Source organism: Pantherophis guttatus, chromosome 1 (genome assembly GCF_059756535.1).
Source record: "Pantherophis guttatus breed Tessera chromosome 1, ASM5975653v1, whole genome shotgun sequence".
NCBI classification, from domain to species: domain Eukaryota; kingdom Metazoa; phylum Chordata; class Lepidosauria; order Squamata; family Colubridae; genus Pantherophis; species Pantherophis guttatus.
The window spans coordinates 345,792,231-345,814,118 of NC_142063.1; the positions used below are offsets into that span (position 1 = coordinate 345,792,231).

The following is a 21,888-nucleotide window of genomic DNA, read 5'->3' on the forward strand; positions in this document are numbered from 1 at the left end:
CCCGTATTGTGGCTTTAAGTCAAGGAACATACGCCCACAATCATCGTCTTTTAACGATCCCATAATCCTTTGTTGGGTGGAGTCTGGGCAACTGAATGGAGCTGAGTGTTTACTGGCCGGATGCCTTTCCTGTCTCCAGTGCAGAGTTTTGTTTGGCAGATATATTCTTATTGTGCCCAGAGAGAGAAATATCTGCCTCTACCTAAGATCAAACTCACAGCCTCCTGATTGTGAGGCCACCGCACCACTCCAAACATACGACCACAATGGAGCCCCAAATTTCTGTTGCTAAGCAAGAGAGTTGTTAAGTGAGTTTTGCCCCGTTTTACGACCTTCCTTGCCACAGTTGTTAAATCAATCACCGCAGCTGTGACGTCAGTCACACGGTTGTTCCGTGAATCTGGCTCCCCCATCGACTTAGCTTATCATAAGGTCGCAAAAGGGGATTGCGCGATTCCAGGATAAATATTTAAGTCAGTTGCCAAGCATCTGAATTTTGATGACGTGGCCGGCGCCATGGCGATGCTGCAACGGTCGTTAAGTGTGAAAAATGGTCATAGGCCACTTTTTTTTCAGTGCTGTGGTAACTTTGGAGAGTCACTAAACGAACAGTTGTAAGTCAAGGACTATTTGTACATGTACAACGTTTCATTCTCAATTTCTCATTCTCATTCCTCATTCATTTCTTGGGCATATATGCAATTTTTTTTAATTGACTCCAGGCTTCTAGTTTAATTTCTTTTCTTTCTTTTTTTTAAAAAAAGGAAGAGACTTTTGAGATCAGAAGTCCAGCTTGGTTTATTTTGTGTAAAACGATCTACAGCAGCCTGTTGGTTGCTTTAACCTCCGAACTAAACCGATGCGATCCGGCAATACCAAAAAAAAAAAAAAAAAAAAAAAAAACCCACAAGGCTTTGTCAAAAAAACCACCACCGTCCTTCCCACCGCCATTTCTGCTTCGAAAAGACAAACCACAGGGATAAGAAACAGATAGAAGGGTTGTGACACATTTTCCTTGCAAGACAGGCCGAGATTTAAGGGCCCGGAAGTTAAACGAGTCAAAATAGCAGTCATCATCATCATTTTTTAATGACCCCATAATCCCTTGCGGGGTGGAATCTGGGCAACTGAATGGAGCTAGCAGAGTGTTTTAATGGCCGGATGCCCTTCCTGTCACCAATGCAGAGTTTTGTACGGCAGACATATTCTTATTGTGCCAAGAGAGAGAGAAATATCTGCCTCTACCTAGGATCGAACTCACAGCCCCCTGATTGTGAGGCAAGAGCTCACACCTCTAGGCCACCACACCACTCACGAGTCAAAATAGCAGTAATATACTAAAATAAATTAGTGATATAAATGTTGGAAGGGACGTTATTTACAAGACGTAGAAAAAGGCCTTCGGGGGAGAAATTTGGCACAACAGTCAAGATTGGAAGCTAACTTTGGAAAAGTCGAGAGACCCCTCGAGGGTGGAAACCGCGGCTTCCCGACACAACGGGAGTCGCTAACGTCGGCCTGTTTCCGACTGATCGTGGTTAACAGGAATTCTGGCCGAGCGGAAGTCCAGGCAAATGAAAGGCTTAAGGCCACTGAAACTGATCGCCTTCATTTGAGGACTTCTGGAAAGAGGGGACCGGTTTCAAATGCCCGTCTATCATGGCCTTCTCGGTGTCTCTGAGGAGACAAGTCAACGGTTGGACGCCTCTTAAACACAAAACCCGTGCGGGATTCTAGATATCGGCAGTAAAAACTTTGGTCTGGCTAAGAGGACTGCAAGAAGCTCATTAGGCGGCCATCTTGTCCCTCAAGATGGCCGCCTTACAAAAACGGAAATTTAAGAACGGACTCGTCCCACTGGAGGATTTCTGGGAGAAAAGCTCTTAGTTGGTTTCCCAGTGGATCAGAACCAGGCTATCCTCTCGTTTGCGGTTTGATGCCCACCGTCTTTGATCCAGTGGGCATCAAACTGCCCCCAGAGGCGCCCTTTACGGGGACGCCCCGCTGGAACAGAGTCATTTTTTGCATAGGTGTGTCAGGAGACATCTGTCTTTTTTTTTTAAGTTCCTCAGGTCAACAGGTGATAAAGCTCTGTGGTCCATCTTCAACATCTCTACGCCGTGTCCTGGAGGCCCGTCGCTCGTCCCCGCTCAGTGGCAGGGTTGGGACAGCATGGACTGTTGGACCGCTTTCTGCAGGGAGTGTCTGGTCACTAGCAGCCGGACCACTTCTTCGTTCCGCTTGGTCAGACGCTTGCGGGCTTGGTCGTGAGTCACCATGGTCATATCCCAGCCATTCACCTGCAAGAATTCAGAGCGAGTTTGACGGTAAGCGTCACGATCAAACACGGGTATTCTTACAGTCCCCGGATCACACATCTGAGTGTTCTGTCCCCAACCACACGCACACACATCAACAGATGTTCGAGAGTTAAAACCAAACCAGCTGGCAAAATCCTTTTCCTTATGATAACGGAACTTGGCAACAACCTAGTGGCTGCCTGCCAAGAGTTTATTATTTACGAAGAGGAGAGATAACTTCTCCCCACTTCTGGTACATCAAAAGAAACAGCTCAATAATTACAATCAAGTCCAGAGATAATCCAGCAAAGTCTTATAGCAAAAATCCGGCAATGCAGAATGGCGTGGAAGCTTTCACCTTTGTTCGTCACAAGGTTTGACTGGCCACCACGCTCCCTTTTATATCCTGTGGGGTGTGGTCCAGTGACTCAGCCTAATCTTGGGCACACCTTTTCTTCTGTTGCGTGCGCTTATCTCTGTGACGCTGTCGAGGATCCAGCCAAGACTCATTACTCTCGTCACTGTCCATCTGTGGCTGCGTGGATGTGCTTGGCCCTGGCCCTATCTCTTGCCCTTCGGCAGACACTGAAGGCATTGCCAGAGAGGAGGGTCCTGGAGAGGGAGGCCTTGCCAACTCCTCTCCTTCACTCTCAGAGTCCTTTCCTGCCAATGACACAGGCTCAGGTAACGGAGCCACAACACTGGGGCTCTTTCGCTGTCCCTTTCCAACCCGCACAAATTGCTTTTTTTTTTTTCCAAGAGGCAATTGGACTTTCTGGTTTTTCTTTTGAAGACGTTTCGCTTCTCATCCAAGAAGCTTCTTCGGCTCTGACTGGATGGTGAGGAATGGAAGGATTGAGACTCCTTGCAGGCAGCTGGTCATTTGCATCCTTTTAGAGGGTCGTTGAGGCCACTTGGAGGTTTATCTGGTTTATCCATTCCCCACCATCCACTCAGAGCTGAGGAAGCTTCTTGGATGAGAAGCGAAACGTCTTCAAAAGAAAAAAACCAGAAAGTCCAGTTGCCTCCTGAAAAAAGCACCTTTGGGGACAATCATGTCACGGAGGACTGAGAATCTCTACAGACTATTATTATATCAAATTCAAAGATCAGGAGAAGTCCCAATATCCCTTTTTCAAAATAACACAATTGATTAAAAGCTGTAAGCTGCAGGCTCACTTCCCTCGAACCGGTGACGTAGCTTGGCTGATGCAGGATTTAGATTATATTTAAATATAGTTTGTTGCTTTATTGTTCTTTTGGAAGAAGAGTTCTTCATAGTCTTGTTTCATCAGGCTGGCCTGACCTAAGTCTTTCCCCTTTTTAAATGGAAATTTTAAATTTGGTTTTAAAGTATTGGGGTTTTAAATTCGTTCGGCCAAATTATTTAATTCGTTTTATTCTTTTTTAAATTTTGTATTTATATTGTTTTATTCCTTGGCTGTTCACCGCCCTGAGTCCTTCGGGAGTAGGGCGGTATACAAATTCAATAAAACTAAACTAAACTAAAACTATACAATTTGGGTGTGGGAGTAGGAATGGATTTCCAGAGGAAAAAACTGCAGACTACAGGAATACATTGACACCACTCAGCTTTCCCTGAGGACACAGATAAACCTCCAAGTAGCCTCAACGACTCTCTAAAAGGATGCAAATGACCAGCTGTCTGCAAGGAATATAAATCCTTCCGTTCCTCACCACCCAGTCAGAGCTGAAGAAGCTTCTCGGATAAGAAGCGAAATGTCTTCAAAAGAAAAAAACAAGACAGTTCAGGTGCCTCTTGAAAAAAGCACTTTTTTAAAAAAAAAATTTGATTTATATGCCGCCCTTCTCCGGAGACTCAGGGCGGCTTACAATGCGTTAAGCAATAGCCTTCATCCTTTTGTATATTTATACAAAGTCAGCTTATTGCCCCCACAAACTGGGTCCTCAATTTACCTACCTTAGAAAGGATGGAAGGCTGAGTCAACCTTGAGCCTGGCGAGATTCGAACCTGAAGTAATTGCAGGCAGCTGGTCTTAATAACCAGCTTAATAACAGGGTGCCTTAAACCCCTGTACTACCAAGGCTCTTAACTTTTGGGATTCTGGAATAATAACAGAACCTTGGTGGCGCAGCAGACTTAAGCGCTGTTAAGTAACACCAGCTGCCTGCAATTACTGCAAGTTCGAATCTCACCAGGCTCAAGGTGGACTCAGCCTTCCATCCTTTTGAGGTAGGTAAAATGAGGACCCGGATTGTGGGGTGCAATAAGCTGACTTTGTATAAAAAAAAGAACACCGCTTGGGGGGGGGGGGGGCGAAAGCCCTACTAAGCAGGTATATACAAAAGTATGAAGGCTGTTGCTTAACGCATTGTAAGCCGCCCTGAGTCTCCGGAGAAAGGCGGCATATAAATCAAACCAATAAATAAATAAATAATAAATCTCCATCCATTTGGCTTTAAAGACACCAAGAGCGGAGCTGGAAGTGTCCAGCTGGTCCTTAAACCATACGGAATTTTACCTGCATGATTTTGTCCCCGACTTGTAATCCAGCCATTTCTGCAGGTCCACCTTCGGTCACGCGTGTGACATAAATGCCCTGGAGTGGGGGAGGGGGGGAGAAACGAGGTGAGAGGGGGGGGGGTCACTGCCTGGATGAGCTCTCATGAACCTGCCCCCCACCTCCCCCCCCGGCCATCGTTTACTGACAACCTGTTGCCTTTTTTCTCCAGCCATTGTTAGCCACGTAGGTAAGAGTTCAATGCGGGAGGTTCTATTTTATTTATTTACCGTATTTTTCAGAGTATAAGACGCACCGGAGTATAAGACGCACCTACCTTTTTTGGTGAGGAAAAGAAGAAAAAGAAATCTCCCTCTGCTCCTGCCTCTGAACAATTTTGCCTCCTTTGCAGCAAACAGCTTGCTTTACTTTCAATTTTCGTTTTCAGCATAGCTTGATTAGCACAAGGGGGAAAAAAAATCTGCTCCAGCAATTTACCTCTTTGCAGCAAGCAGCAGAGCCCTGCGCAAAACAGCTGAGAGCAAAACAGCTGAGAGTCGGGAGGCCGATCCAATCAACTTGGGCTAATTAGGCTGTGCTGAAGCTGAAAGGAGCTGTTTCTTCTTGCTGTTGGCTTGCAAGGCAGAGGCCATAGGCATAAAGGCTGGCTGGGTGACTGTGGGCCAATAACTAGGTGATGGTGAGTTCTAGTCCCACATTAGGCACGAAAGCCAGCTGGGTGACTGTGGGCCAATCACCAGGGAACAGTGAATTCTAGTCCTGCCATAGGCATAAAGGCTGGCTGGGTGACTTTAGGCCAATAACTAGGTGATGGTGAGTTCTAGTCCCACATTAGGCACGAAAGCCAGCTGGGTGACTGTGGGCCAATCACCAGGAAACAGTGAATTCTAGAACCAATCTCAAATAAAATATATTGTAAGAACCTTATCTTTACTTTTTACCCCATACCCTTAATGTTAATTCTTCCTGGAAACATTCCTTACTTAATAGCTTTCCATAAACTTATTCATCTTATTCTCTACAAATCCACTACACGTAGTCAAATACCCTCTTCACTATTTAATATCTATAAAAAAATATTGTAAAAACCTTCCCTCAACCCTTGCACCCCTTATATTTTCCTTATAACCCACACAAGTTTATATTTATTCTTCAACAAAACATTTTTCAATGTAAACCCCTGAGCTGAAATATTGGTAACGGAACCTCGATCTCCAAAATGGACTCCAACGTATCAAAGAAATATTATCAGTAAAGGGAGATCCATGCCAACCTTGTCCGTCTTGTCCTCCGAGAAGGGATTCTGAGCCGGATCCTGGTCGATTCCACCTCCAATGCTGAAGCCCAAAATGAGATTCTCGCCTTCACGCAGTTTGTGGATTTCAACCCTTTGCTAAGAAAAAAAAAAGAATAATCCAATTTGATCCCTCACGCCTGACTCCATCACAGCTCAAAACGCAACCAGTCTATGGCCTTGGATACTACACAGATAGTCCTCGACTTACGACAGTTTCTTTTAGGTGACGAAGGCACTGAAAAAAAAAAAGGAAACTTATGACTGCTCTTCACACTAGCAATCCCCGTGGTCACGTGATTTTACATTCGGAACCTTGACAACTGACTCATATTTATGACCGTTGCTGTGTGTGGCCCCCCCGCCCCCCCCGGAGTCATGTGATCCGTTTTTGCGACCTTCTGACAAGCAAAGCCAATGGGGGAAGCCAGGTTCACTTAACAACCGTGTGACTAACTGCGGTGATCAGGGTGGATTTGATTTAAATCAAGTTGATTTAAATCACAATTTAAATGATTTAAATCACTAGTAAAAAGGCTTGATTTAAATCAACTCGATTTAAATCATAATTTTTAGAGAGCAGCTGTCATCTCTGCTCCTCCTTTGACCCACCGTTGACTCACCGATAGTCCCAGTGTTGCAGAATATACAGCCTCCTGCTACATAACTGAGCTCCATTTCATGCTGAATAAACTAAATTATTTATGTATCTTAAATAGAAAACTATCATACGATAGATTTTTTACCCCAAAAGTTTTTTATTAAAATAAATTCGATAAAAATCAAAAAAATCTGATTTAAATCAAAAAAATCTGATTTAAATTAAAAAAAACTGATTTTTTTGATTTTTTTAAAAAAAATCATTGATTTTTATCCACCCTGCTGGTTGGTGACCGCTGGACTTGATGACCTACAAGGTCCCTTCCGACTCTGATAATCTAAAAAAGAAAAAAAGAAAAAGAAAAAAAAAGATTTTGCTTCAATCCTTCTAGCCTTTGGTGAAGCTTTGAAGTCCCAGCTCTTCCTCCGAGCGCTGCGGGAATATGATTAGATGCTGCAACATCAGAAGGCTGACTTGGTGCCAAGGCTTTTCATGTTTTTAATGAGTTGAGTTTTATCATTTTAATGCGGCTTTGAATGCCGGTTTGGCTTCGGATGGGGAGACGGCCAGAGCTGGTTTTGAAAATGGACGGCTTTTTACGCGATAAAATTTAAATCAATAACTCCGAACATCTTCGGATCGATGCATGCCCATCTTCCCACAAAAGTATAAAAATAAAATAAATAACAATTATTATTATAAAAGAAGCCGGGCCCTGGTGGGACCATAAAGCAGGGAATCGTAGAAAAGGAAGAAGCTAAATTGCTCTGGGATTTTAGAATCCGGACAGGCACCTGCTACACAACTTTAACAATTGTCAATAAGAAAGACCATAAAGTTTGGATAGTAGATGTGGCAGTATGCAGGAGGCAGAAGAGAAGATATTACGGGAAAAAAACCCAACAAAATACAGTTAGTCCTCGAGTTATGACCACAACTGAGCCCAAATTTCCATTGTTAAGTGAATTTGGCCCCATTTTACGACCTTTTTCACCATGGCCGTTAACTGAATCATTGCAGTCATGTTGATAATTTAGTAATATGGTTGTTAAGTGAATCTGGCTTTCCCCCTTGACTTTTGTTTGTCGGAAGGTCGCCAAAGGGGGAATCACGTGACCTCGGGACACTGCGACCGTCATAAGTATGAACCAGATGCTGCCAAGCATCTGAAGTTGTGAAAAATGATCGTAAGTCACATTTTTTCACTGCCGTTTGCGACTACGAACGGTCACTAAACGAACTGTTATAACTCGAGGACTACCTGCACGGAGACCTGCAAACTGAAACAGGACAACGATGGCAGAAGAAAGCAAAGGCAGTACCAAAATGATGGTATTCAGCCGGTTTGGGCGAAATGGATGCTAATTTTACATCTGGTACGCTGAAGCGGTAGTTGCAAGGACTGGCTGAGCCCGCCCACTCCACCCAGGAGTCTCCACGCGGCCCGTTTTGGATGCCAGGTAACTGCAGATCCTGTGTGGAGGCTCTGGGAGGGCGAAAAACGGGCCTCCCAGAAGTATCAGAAGTCCAGAATAGGGTCCGTTTCCAGCCTCCGGAGCCCAGGGGAGGCATTTTCACCCTCCTGGAGGCCTGAGGAAAGCCTCCGGAGCCTGGGGAGGGTGAAAACGCTCCCCCCCTCCACCATGGTGCAGGAGGCCGAGTAGGCCACGCCATGGCACGCCCACCCAACAACTGGGCAGGGAACCGATTGCTAAATGTTTTCAATCCCACCCCTGTGACAGGCGTGAGGGGTGCGGTCCCAAAACATCTGGAGCACCACTTGAATACCATGGGCATCGACAAATTCATCATCAGTCAACTGCTGAGGACAGCTCAATGATTCACTTAATACGACGACACAGGGCAGAAAACATCCTGCAGCCAGGAAGGGTCCACACCCATTTGCACTACTGAGGCGAGGACACAGATGAACCTCCAAGTGGCCTCAACGACCCTCTAAAAGGATGCAAATGACCAGCTGTCTGCAAGGAGTTTAAATCCTTTCCATTCCCCACCATTCGGTCAGAGTTGAACAAGCTTCTTGGATGAGAAGCGAAACGTCTTCAAAGAAAAATCAGAAAGTCCACGTTGAAAATAAAACACCTTTGGGACAACCATGTCCTGGATGACGGACAATCTCCACAGACGTTCATAAATCACATTTTTTTCGGTGCCGGGGTCACTTTGAATGGTCGCTAAATGAACTGGTCGTTAAGTCTAGGACTGCCTGCAGTTGGACATTAGGAGCATTAAACTCTCTCAAACTGTATGAGGAGAACAACTCCCACCAGCTGCACTTGAGGTCAGACTTCTGAAAGGGGGACACCAAGGATCATCTTGCTGTCAATAGATTGTCAACTTGCAAAGCTTTCAAGTTGCCATGAGCAGGAGGGAGGGAGAATTGAAGTGAATTCCATACATTCTTTCTGACCCGCAATCAGAAGGAGGGTGTTAGGTTTCACAGCCAGCCAAAGTGGTGAATTGGAGAATGTGATTTATGACATGGCCAGAGAGGAGGGGAGAGACAGGGTCATAGGGGAACGTAAATCTACGTAGGATCAGTCCTAACTGCATCCGAGTATTGCCGGAATGTTGCTCCTAATAAATGACTATATTTCCTTTGAAGTTTGGATCATGGCTCATGAATTAATTAGGGCATCTTTCGGAAACTTGACACAGATGAGCTATCTATACAGGACAGTGGGGCCGACCCCCTGCTACAATTCAGAGACGCTTTGTCCCCAGTTCATCTGGGTCAGACAAGAATCTCCTGCGAAAACTGTGGGTTTTCGCTCCCCAAACACGGCCAACCCTCTAAAGTTAACTCAAAAGATTCCTTTATTAGGACCGCCGGCAGCCCCGGCAAAAAGTTTCTCTCTCACCGCAAGCTAACAAGTTTGTCCGGCAGGGGAGATTAATAGTTGTCTGCCACATCTATTCATCTCCGCCCCTTGCCTTTTATTCCCAGAACTAGGAGTGGGACTTCGTTAGCAGAGGTGGCTCTTCCGTCCCGAGGACCGGCCCATAGATTTCCACTGCTCTCCTCTCCTCTGCCTTCTGTGCATCTGCGCGTCAGGCACTGGACCCAGCTATTCCTCCTCCTCCTCATCAGCCACCTCCAGACCTGGGGGTTTTGACTCTCCATCTGAGGGCTGACGGACGGCCCAGCCTCCGCTTCTCTCTCTCTGACAGCCGCATTCCCTCTTCCCCCTCGGAGCTCTCAGGTTTCCTTGATGCTGATCCTGACTCTCACACCGCCTCCTCCTCCGATTTGTCTGCTGGAGGAGCAGGAGGCCGACAGGCCACAACAGTGGGCACTGTGTGGCATCCTAACAATCGGGTTCAGTTGGGGATTTTGTTTTTTGTTTTTTTGCATCGTGCCCTCTATTATTTTTCCCGTCTTCTCTTTTCAGAAGATGCTTTTTCCCCGCCGGAGGCACCAGTGTCCATTAAGAAGAAAACTGGGCCTTTTTGGCTTCTTTTTAAACAAGGACCCATTGATACGTTTCCTCCCCAGAGGCTCCCATAGATGATGAGCTCACTGGAAAGAAAGATAAAAAAAAGCAGACAAAGAACGAGGACCGGGGTCTTGCCAGCGTGGACTGCACCGGCTGGCAAATTGGAAGCGTTTTGGAAAACAAGACAAAGAGGAATCCTGCGAGGTTTTGCCGACAGATGGCTTGCAAGAAGGGCCGGCAATCCACAGCTTCCAGGATGCCAGTTTTCCTCTCGTTTTGAAGTAGAGGTCCTTTCTTTCTTTCTTTCTTTTTTTTTTTCAGAGAATGAAAAAAGCTGGAAGGTGTTTCTCTTGAAACTCCCAAGGGTGTAGAGGAAACGCTGAAGTTCGGGGTGTCCAGAACCCTGCAAAATGGCTCGTCTTGAGGTACAAGACTTAAGACGCGTAATAGAACTGACTAGAACAGAATTCTCCAACTTTGGAGAATTCTGGGAGTTGAAGTCCACAAATCTTAAAAGTCGCCAAGGTTGGAGACCCCTGGATTAGAATAGAATTGACCAGAATATAGGTTAGAATGTAGACTAGATTAGACTAGGATAGATTGGAATAGAATAAAAGTTAAAATAGAGTAGAAATAGAGTAGAATAAAATAGGATAGAATAAAAGTTAACGTAGAGTAGAGTAGAATAGAAGAAGAAATAATAGAATAGTATAGAATTAAAATTAGCATTAGCATTAGAATCAGGGTGGATAAAAATCAATGATTTTTTAAAAAAAATCAAAAAAATCAGATTTTTTTGATTTAAATCGGATTTTTTTGATTTAAATCAGATTTTTTTTTATTTTTATCGAATTTATTTTAATTAAAAACTTTTGGGGTAAAAATCTATCGTAAGATAGTTTTCTATTTAAGATACATAAATAATTTAGTTTATTCCGCATGAAACGGAGCTTAGTTATGTAGCAGGAGGCTGTATATTCTGCAACACTGGGACTATCAGTGAGTCAACAGCGGGTCAAAGGAGTAGCAGAGATGACAGTTGCTCTTTAAAAATTATGATTTAAATCGAATTGATTTAAATCAAGCCTTTTTACTAGTGATTTAAATCATGATTTAAATCAACTTGATTTAAATCAAATCCACCCTGATTAGAATAGAATAGAAAAGAATTATAATAGAATAAGAATAAAATAGAATAGAATTGGAATCAGAATTAGAATAGAATAAGAATTAAATAGAATTAAAATTAGCCTTAGCATAGAATAGAATACTGGATAGGATAGGATATGATAGAAGAAATAATAGAATAGCATAGAATAGAATTAAAATTAGCATTAGCATTAGAATAGAATAGAAAAGAATTATAATAGAATAAGAATAAAATAGAATAGAATTGGAATCAAACAGAATTAGAATAGAATAAGAATTAAATAGAATTAAAATTAGCATTAGCATAGAATAGAATACTGGATAGGATAAGAAATAATAGAATAGTATAGAATAGAATTAAAATTAGCATTAGCATTATAATAGAATAGAAAAGAATTAGAGTTATAATAGAATAAGAATAAGAAAATAGAATAGAATTGGAATCAAATAGAATTAGAATAGAATAAGTATTAAATAGAATTAAAATTAAAATTAGCATTAGCATAGCATAGAATACTGGATAGGATAGGATAGAAGGTAATCCTAGAAGGCAACTGGTTGATATTTATGACGGTTGCCATGTGATTCCCTTTTGCCATCTTCTGACAAGCAAGGTCCATGGGAGAAGCCAGATTCGCTTAACAACCATGTTGTTAATTTAACAACCGAAGTGATTCACTTAACAACTATGGCCCCCCCAAAAGGTCATTAAACTGGGTAAAACTCACACTTAACAAATGTGAGTTAACAAAACTTAGCAACATACATTTTGGGCTCAGTTGTGGTCGTTAAGTTGAGGACCACCTGTAGAATGGAACAGAACCGAGCAAAAACGGTTTTATTTGGCCAAGTGTGACTAGCACACGTAAGGAATTTGTCCCTGGTGTGGCGGGAGAAAAACTTTCTTTAAAAAAATCTGTGCAGCAATGGTCTTTTTAGGACTTCAGGGGTTCACCCTGTAAGATAAGATAAGACCTTTCTATCTTTAACAACCGTATCAAGTGGTTGGAAGCTGCAAAAAGTTAAATTTAACAAAGAGGTTTAGAGGGCGAGACCCAGCTTTGCCCTTTGCCTATATGGCAGTGTTTTTCAAACATGGCAACCTTAAGAGGAGTGGATTTCAACTCCCAGAATCCCCCAGCCAGCCATGCTTTAAGAGGGATGGACTTCCACTCCCAGAATCCCCCAGCCAGCAGGCTTTAAGAGGGGTGGATTTCAACTCCCAGAATCCCCCAGCCAGCAGGCTTTAAGAGGGGTGGATTTCAACTCCCAGAATCCCCCAGCCAGCATGCTTTAAGAGGAGTGGATTTCAACTCCCAGAATCCCCCAGCCAGCATGCTTTAAGAGGGGTGGATTTCAACTCCCAGAATCCCCCAGCCAGCAGGCTTTAAGAGGGGTGGATTTCAACTCCCAGAATCCCCCAGCCAGCAGGCTTTAAGAGGGGTGGACTTCCACTCCCAGAATCCCCCAGCCAGCCATGCTTTAAGAGGGGTGGATTTCAACTCCCAGAATCCCCCAGCCAGCATGCTTTAAGAGGGGTGGACTTCCACTCCCAGAATCCCCCAGTCTGCATGCTTTAAGAGGAGTGGATTTCAACTCCCAGAATCCCCCAGCCAGCATGATTTAAGAGGGATGGACTTCCACTCCCAGAATCCCCCAGCCAGCAGGCTTTAAGAGGGATGGACTTCCACTCCCAGAATCCCCCAGCCAGCATTCTTTAAGATGGGTGAACTCCAACTCCCAGAATTCCCCAGTCAGCATTCTTTAAGATGGGTGGATTTCAACTCCCAGAATCCCCCAGCCAGCATGCTTTAAGAGGGGTGGACTTCAACTCCCAGAATTCCCCAGCCAGCATGCTTTAAGAGGGGTGGACTTCCACTCCCAGAATCCCCCAGTCTGCATGCTTTAAGAGGAGTGGATTTCAACTCCCAGAATCCCCCAGCCAGCATGCTTTAAGAGGGATGGACTTCCACTCCCAGAATCCCCCAGCCAGCAGGCTTTAAGAGGGATGGACTTCAACTTCCAGAATTCCCCAGCCAGCCATGCTTTAAGAGGGGTGGACTTCCACTCCCAGAATCCCCCAGTCTGCATGCTTTAAGAGGAGTGGATTTCAACTCCCAGAATCCCCCAGCCAGCATGCTTTAAGAGGGATGGACTTCCACTCCCAGAATCCCCCAGCCAGCAGGCTTTAAGATGGGTGAACTCCAACTCCCAGAATCCCCCAGCCAGCCATGCTTTAAGAGGGGTGGACTTCCACTCCCAGAATTCCCCAGCCAGCATGCTTTAAGAGGGGAGGACTTCCACTCCCAGAATTCCCAGCCAGCAATGCTTTAAGAAGGATGGACTTCAACTCCCAGAATTCCCCAGCCAGCATGCTTTAAGAGGGATGGACTTCCACTCCCAGAATCCCCTAGCCAACCTGCTTCAATTCTGGGAAATGAAGTCCATCCATCTTAAAGTTGTCAATTTTGACACATACTACTGTGATGCCTTTAATATCTTCTGCCATATTCCTATTTTGTGGCCAGGATCCAACCTTCTCTCTGCTTTTCCTACTTCAGTGACAAGATAAGGGACAATGTCAAGAGTGAAATTCTTGGCCCTGGATCATAAATGGCCAGATTGAAGCCCCTACTTGGCCAGGAATGCTTAGGGGTCACTTGATCTAAACCAGAGCTGGACATTTTACAGCCCCAGGCCACATCTCGCCCTTTGGCCTCCCTGTCTGTCCTGCATGAGGTCAATTGGAAATTAGAAATCAAATATAAACAAGCGCACACCATGCACGCAACACAACTACAGGTACTCCTCGACTTACGACCACAACCGAGCTCCAAATTCCCGTTGCTAAGTGAAACAGCTGTTAGGGGAATTTTGCCCCATTTTACGACCTTCCTTCCCGTCATTGTAAAGGGAAACATTGCAGTTGTTGCGTTAGGAACCTGGTTATTAAGTGAATCTGGCTTCCCCGTCGACTTTGCTCGTCAGAAGGACGCAAAAAGGGGATCATGTGACCTCGGGACGCTGCGACCGTCGTGTGAGTTCAGCTGCCAAGTATCTGAATTCCGATCACGTGACCGTGGGGGAATGATACGATGGTTCTACGTTGGAAAAACGATCGTCACTTTTTTTTCAGGGATGTTGTAACTTTGATCAGTCACTAAACGAACGGTTGTATGTCAAGGACTACCTGAACAGTGCTATTAATTAGAAGACAACTGCTAATTTTTTTTTCAGTTCACATATGTGCACGCGTGTGTGCCTACACACTTTCGCAGCAGTGGTGGGATTCAAATAATTTAACAACCGGTTCTCTGCCCTAATGACCTGGGTGGGCGTGGCCAGGGGTTCGGCGTGGCCAGGGGTTGTGACAGGCAGCACTCAGCCTCCTGCACCCCATTGGGAGCAAAAATGGGCCTGCGGGAGGGGGGGCTCCCCAGTGCCCCATTTTGGGCCTAGTAGGCCTCCCTGCAGCCTCCTGGGAGCAAAAATGGAGCGCGTGGGGATTCATGGAAGGAGCGGAGCCAGCCAGAAATTCAACAACCGATTCGCCCGAACCGGCAGAATCTCACCACTGTTTCGCAGCCCTGTCGGTTCAACCCCTCCACACCAATCCTGATTTTGCCTGGGCTTCCTCGGGAAAATTAATTGCTCACTCGTGATTTAGTTATATTCCGTATGTGCAACTCTGCTCCCAGGCGGTAGTTGGGGAAATAAAATGAAGGCGGGATCCTCACACCCAATACTCTTAGGAGTAAAGTACCAACGCAGCTCGAAAATCTGCAGGTACGAAGTTGTATTTATATCGTCGTCAAATTTGGAAGAGAGGGAAGCTGGAGAGAGAAGAAAGCAACTGGCAAACTCAACTGAAAAACAGATTATAAAGGCAATCGCGGAGGAAATGTTTAACCGGATCATTTTTTATTTCATTTTTTAAATTGATTTATATGCCGCCCTTCTCCGGAGACTCAGGGCGGCTTACAATGTGTTAAGCAATAGCCTTCATACTTTTGTATATTTATACATTTTAATTCCCTGCAGGGAATGGGAGTTTTTCAACTTTTCCATGGATGCTGTTTTTTTTTACAGATTCGAGCAGCTGGCAAAGGCGTATATTTGTTTGTGTATTTATTAAACAAATGTTAAGATATCCTAGCAAAATAACCAATTTGGATTGCGTCTCTCCCTAATAGCTGTTAAGAAATAAATTAACCAAAACCACCCATCTAGCAAAATAACCATTTTGAGCTGACTCTGTCCCTAATCGCTCTTAATAAGTAAATTAATAAAACCACCCCATTTATCCAAATAACGAATTTGAGTTGAGCCTCTCCCTAACACCTCTTAATAAATAAAACCTCCAATATATCAAACTAATCATTTTGAGCTGACTCTCTCTGAATAAATAAATAAATAAAACCACCCATTTACCAAAATAAACACTTTGAGCCGAGTCTCAACCTAATAGCTCTTAATAAATAAATAAAACCATCCCATTTACCAAAATAACGAATTTGGACTGAGCCTCTAACAGCTCTTTATAAATAAAACCACCAATATATCAAAATAACCATTTTGAGCTGACTCTCTTAACAGCTCTTAATAAATTAATAGAACCACCCATTTACCAAAATAAACACTTTGAGCCGAGTCTCAACCTAATTGCTCTTAATTTATAAATGAATAAAAAACCCAAAATAAACAATTTGGGCACAGCCTCTCCCCTAAGAGCTCTTTCCCTGAATTTTGCAGCCGAGCTGGTTTTTACAACCTGGATTTTTTTTTTTTTTTTAATGTCTAATCCTCTCCATCACACCTAGCAAATCAATTCTGATCGTTTTTAATCCCAGTGGTAAGTAAATCAGTGCTTTTGCCCGCACAAAGTTTTAGAGCCAGCAGCAAATATTAGATCACTGAGCTAACCCCAAAAAAACATGATTCACTCCTTTTGAGAAGAAAACATTTGTTAATATGATGCTGCCTGCAGAAAAGCCAACGAAACTCTGTCTGGGCTACGCATAACTCACACGTAACTCCGTCTCATGATTGTGACACATTTCATTCCTCCGAGCTATTGCGCGAAGCAAACCAGACATCTCCAGAGGGCATTTAAAAGAGGAATTGGGTTCAAACAGATTGTTTTGACCTAGGCTTCCTTAGAAACTAAACAGCACAAACTTAGTCCCTCACCTTATCTCCCTTGGAACGCTGCCAGAGAACTAATTGCCACACGCAGGACAAGGCCAAACTTGGCACAGAGTCACAAACAGGGTTTTCAAATCTTGAATCGGCCCGATTAACTAATTGCTTCCTGCAAAAGCTCACGTCCCGTTCGTTTCTCTTTTATGTCTTATGGGAGGGGCCTGTTAAGGATATTCTTGGCTCATAACCGATGTTATTATGGGTTATTGAGCAGAGTACCCCTTGAGTAAGCACATGAAAGCGGCTGAGAGTGAATAACCACAGTTAATATACTGACAGACTGAGTTGTGGCAGTCTTTTACTTTTTAGAAAAAAGTAAAGCAAAGTCCAATAACAATCCAAGTCATGCACAGATAAGGCGATAGTTAAGATATCAATTCAGGGACATTCCAAGTACAAAGTCTTCTTACCAGTTGTTGTCATTACACAATAAAACAGTTCTTCTTGAGTTTCAAACAGGAACAAGTTCAGTATTAACACATTCAATAAATAGTAGAAAGCAACAAGTAGCAATGATCAAACAGTGATCATAGAGAACAGGTAGAGAGTAACAGCAAATAAGTAGACAAAATGGTGTAGTGTCCACAAGCCATGATTCAGGCTTCCCCTTAAGTACATTGGCTACAGGGCTTAGCCAATCAGGATACAGGATGATGCAATACAGTCTTAAAGCAAATATAATACCTTTTGACAAACATGTATTGATAGTTTATATATTGCCTGACCAACTAGTTAGACAATAGCCATTTCCTAACAGGGCCAATCATCTCCAAGCCTTACTCCCAAGTCGACCCGGTTTCCTTAATTGTTCCTGTCTCCTGGCAGCTCTGCGCATGCGCACACTGGGAAAAGGCTCACGCTGTTCTTCTGCCTCGCTGATGTCAGACTCTAGAGGCAGCAAAGAACTACCAGATAGCCTTGGCCCCCTCTCTGCCTCCGACGCAGAGCCCTCGTCCCAGCCTTCCCCAGACTCCAGGACTGGCCCACGTTCCTCCCCAACCTCCTCACTATCCAGATCTGAATCTGAATCTGTCCGAAAAAACCATCCTAAGGAAGGAATACTTGACTTATAAGGACATTGCAGACCAAAATTTCCATTGCTAAGACAGTCGCTAAGTGAGTTTTGCCCCATTTTATGACCTTCGCTTGCTGCCGTTCTTAAGGGAATCACTGCAGTGGATAAGTTAGCAATAACGGTTGTTAAGTGAATCTGCTCGCCGGAAGGTCGCCAAAGGGGATGGCGTGACCCCGGGGGGAGGGGGTGGTGTCTGCAACCGTCGTAAATATGAACCAGTTGCCAAGCCTCTGAATTTCGATCACGCGACCACGGGGATGCCGCAAAGGTCGTAACTGTGGAAAAACCAATTCCAAGTCCCATTTTTTTTCAGTGTCGTTGAACGGTCACTAAATGAACCGTCGTAAGTGGAGGATTACCTGTAAGTGACCCTCTCCAGCCTTTGCTTTTGGAGAAGGGTCCCACAAAGGAGTTTTCAAAAGGAACCGAAGAAGCTTCTCAGGGTGAGAAGTGAAACATTTTCCAAGGGAAGAAAAAAAAAAAAAACCCGAAAAAGTCAATTTGTCTTTTGGAAAAAGCTTTTGGGACGAACGAACATTTATTTATTTATTTATTTATTTATTTATTTATTATTTATTTTTCGTATTACTATGCCGCCTATGACCTGAAGATGGAGAATCTCCATGGGGAGATTTCGCAGAAGGGGTTTGCTTCCAAGCAGGGTGGATAAAAATCAATGATTTTTTAAAAAAAAATCAAAAAAATCAGATTTTTTAAAATTTAAATCGGATTTTTTTGATTTAAATCGGATTTTTTTGATTTTGATCGAATTTATTTTAATAAAAAACTTTTGGGGTAAAAATCTATCGTAAGATAGTTTTCTATATAAGATACATAAATAATTTAGTTTATTCAGCATGAAATGGAGCTCAGTTATGTAGCAGGAGGCTGTATATTCTGCAACACTGGGACTATCGGTGAGTCAACGGTGGGTCAAAGGAGGAGCAGAGATGACAGTTGCTCTTTAAAAATTACGATTTAAATCGAGTTGATTGAAATCAAGCCTTTTTACTAGGGATTTAAATCTTGATTTAAATTGTGATTTAAATCCACTCGATTTAAATCAAATCCACCCTGCTTCCAAGCGACTGCAACTTGGGAACGGCGAGATTGCACAAATTGGAGGTTTTTAAGTCAGCCGCCTCTGGAGTGTTAGATTAGATCTTAACAGAGTTGGAAGGGACCTCGAAGGTCATCTAGTCCAACCCCAAGCAGGAGACCCTACACCATTTCCGGCAAATGGCAGTCCAGTCTCTTCCCGAAAGCCTCCAGTGATGAAGCTCCCACAAAAGTATAGTTTGGTTTTCCTGCAGAGTGGAGTCCTGGATTCCCAGTTGCCTTTAACCCCCATCATGCTGGGAATGTTAAGACATCTAAGACGCCAATGCAAAAGCATTGGCATAGATGAGGGGGGGGGTCTTCAGGGGGTGCCCTGTGAGAACAGGCTGAAGGTCTCTGGAGGTTCTCCGCCATCCAGATCATGGTTGTCCCAAAGGGCCTTTTTTTTTCCCCCCCAAGACTTTCTGGTTTTTCTTTGAAGACGTTTCACTTCTCCTCCAAGAAGCTTCTTCAGTTCTGACTGGATGGTGGAGGATGGAAGGATTTATATTCCTTGCAGAGACAGCTGGTCATTTGCATCATTTTAGAGAGTCATTGAGGCCACTTGGAGGTTTCTCTGTAAATCCTTCCATTCCCCCCACCCTCCCACCCCATCATTCAGTCAGAGTTGAAGAAGCTTCTTGGATGAGAAGCGAAATGTCTTCAAAGAAAAAAAAATAGAAAGTCCAGTTGCCTCCTGAAAAGAAGCACTTTTGGGGCAACAGGCTGAAGGGGATTCAGTGGGGAGAAGAGGGGATGGAAGGGAGGCCTTGAGAGATCCCTTTGGGTGCAGGAAGAGCCTTAAGCCAGAAACCAGGAGATGGGAGTTCTAGTCCTGCCTTAGACGTGAAAGCCGGATGGGCGACTTTGGGTCAGTCACTCTTATCGCAGCCCAACCCAGCTGATAGGTTGGTGGTGGTTGTGGGGAAAAGAGGAGGAAAGAAAAGGAGGGAGGGAAGGAGGTGAAAGGGAGAAAAGGAAGGAGGAAAGAAGGAAGGGGGAGAGCAGTAAGAAAAGAAAGGGAGGGAGAAAAGAAAAGGAGGGAGGGAGGGAGGACAACAGGAGAAAGGAAGGAAAATGTAGGGGAGAGAGAGAGGGAGGAGAAAGGGAGGAAGGAATGAAAATAGAAGGAAGGAGAAAGGAAGGAGAGTAAGGATTGAGAAAAGGAGGAAAGGAGGGAGGGAGGAAGGAAGAAGAACAGGAGAAAGGAAGGAGAATGGGAGGGAGGGAGGAGAAAGAGGGAGGAATGAGGAAGGGAGGGAGGAAATGAGAAAAGGAGGGAGGGAGCAAGGAGGGGAAAGGGAGAAGAACGGAAGGGAAAGAGGGAAGGAGGAGAAAGGAATGAGAAAAGAAGGGAGGAAGGAAGAAGAACAGGAGAATGGGAGGAGAATGGGAGGGGGAGGGAGGAGAAAGAGAGGGAGGAATGAGGAAGGAAGGAAGGAAAGGAGAAAAGGAGGGAGGGAGCAAGGAGGGAAGGAGAAAGGGAGGAGAATGGAAGGGAAAAAGGGAGGGAGGAGAAAGGGAGGAAGGAATGAGAAAAGGAAGAAGAGAGGGAGCAAGGAAGGAAAGAATAAGGATGGAGGAAAGGCGGAAAAGAGGGAGGAAGGAAGGAAGAACAAGAGAAAGGAAGGAGAATGGAAGGGAGAGCGGGAAGGAGGAGGAAGGAATGAGAAAAGGAGGGAGGAATGAAAACAGAAGGAAGGAGAAGAAAGGAAGGAGAGTAAGGAATGAGAAAAGGAGGAAAAGAGGGAGGAAGGAAGGAAGAACAGGAGAAAAGAAAGGAGAATGGAAGGGAGGAGAAAGGAATGAGAAAAGAAGGGAGGAAGGAATGAGAACAGGAGGAAAGGAAGAGAAAAGGAGGGAGTAAAAGGAGAAGGAATAAGAAAAGGAAGAAGAGAGGGAGCAAGGAAGGAAAGAGTAAGGATGGAGAAAAGGAGGAAAAGAGGGAAGAAGGAAGGAAGGAAGAACAGGACAAAAGGAAGGAGAATGGAAGGGAGAGAGGGAGGGAGGAGAAAGGAATGAGAAAAAAAGGGAGGAATGAAAACAGAAGGAAGGAGGAGAAAGGAAGGAGAGTAAGGAATGAGAAAAGGAGGAAAAGAGGGAAGAAGGAAGGAAGGAAGAACAGGACAAAAGGAAGGAGAATGGAAGGGAGGGAGGAGAAAGGAATGAGAAAAAAAGGGAGGAAGGAATGAGAACAGGAGAAAAGGAGGGAGTAAAGGGAGCCGGAAGAGGGAAAGGGAGGGAGGAAGAACAGGAGAAAAGAAGGAGAACGGAAGGGAGGGAGGGAGCAATGAGAAAAGGAAAAAGAAAGGAGAACGGGAGGAAAGAAAGAAAGAAAGAAAGAAAGAAAGAAAGAAAGAAAAGGAAGGAAGGAAGGACCTCCAAAGAAAGCGGGAGGGGAAAACGCCCCTCCTCCCATGCCCGGAGCGGACTTTCAGACGAAATTTGGACTTTCACTCTTCCAGACTAAATCACACAAAAAAAAAAAGAGGCCGGACTTTTTAAAAACTCTTTTAAAACTTGCCGAACGTGAGAAACCGGCTTCCTGGGAGGGTCGCGGGAGATTTTTTGGGGGGAAGGGGGGGGGGGCTCCCTTCTCCGGTCACTTCCACGGACGCCTTGCCTGCCACGCCCTTCTCCCCCTCCCCCACCCACCCCCACACACGCGTGGACCACGCCCGCGCGCCAGAAAGGCTGACACGTGTCTGCAGGTCGTGGGAACGGACTCGCGGGAAAGGCAGGAAGGAAGGGAGTCACGGTGGAATGAACCCGAAAAACAAGGATCCGTCCTCCCTTCTGCCCCCCCACCACACCCCCCTGGACTCCAATGCCCATCATCCCCTGCGGGACGGCCGGCCGCGGAGGATGGGCTTTGTAGTCCCGCGTGGAAACTTTGCGGGCTTACCACCACGGCCGTGACGGGCTGGCCCGGGATGTAGGACATGGCTCCGGGAGTCGCCGCCGCCAATGAAGCCGCTGCGGTCGCTTCGCCTCCGGCGGAACAAAAGCGGAGAGAGCTGGACGGCGAAGCTCCGCCCCTTTCCTCCTCGAGGCCGCGCCCACCGCCCTGTCAGGCCGCGCCCCCTTCTCTCCCCCGCGCACGCGGGGCTTTTTTTTTTCTTTCTTCCCCTGGCCACGCCCCCTTCTCACTAGTCCTCCTCCAGCCTATCCTGGGAGAGGGGAGGGGTTTTTACCAAAGTGGGCGTG

The 21,888-nt window shown here is 45.0% G+C and overlaps 1 protein-coding gene across 1 annotated transcript; it reads right to left on the bottom strand.

Moving 5' to 3' along the window:
- Positions 1-780: 780 nt before the first annotated feature.
- Positions 781-21,785, bottom strand: TAX1BP3 (Tax1 binding protein 3). Its single transcript, XM_060692429.2, has 4 exons — positions 21,587-21,785; positions 6,078-6,197; positions 4,805-4,882; positions 781-2,300 (listed from the first exon to the last, which is right to left on the bottom strand). Exons 1-4 carry the CDS (start codon positions 21,623-21,625, stop codon positions 2,151-2,153), a joined length of 387 nt encoding a protein of 128 aa, XP_060548412.2. The 5' UTR covers positions 21,626-21,785; the 3' UTR covers positions 781-2,150.
- Between the last annotated feature and the right edge of the window lie 103 nt (positions 21,786-21,888).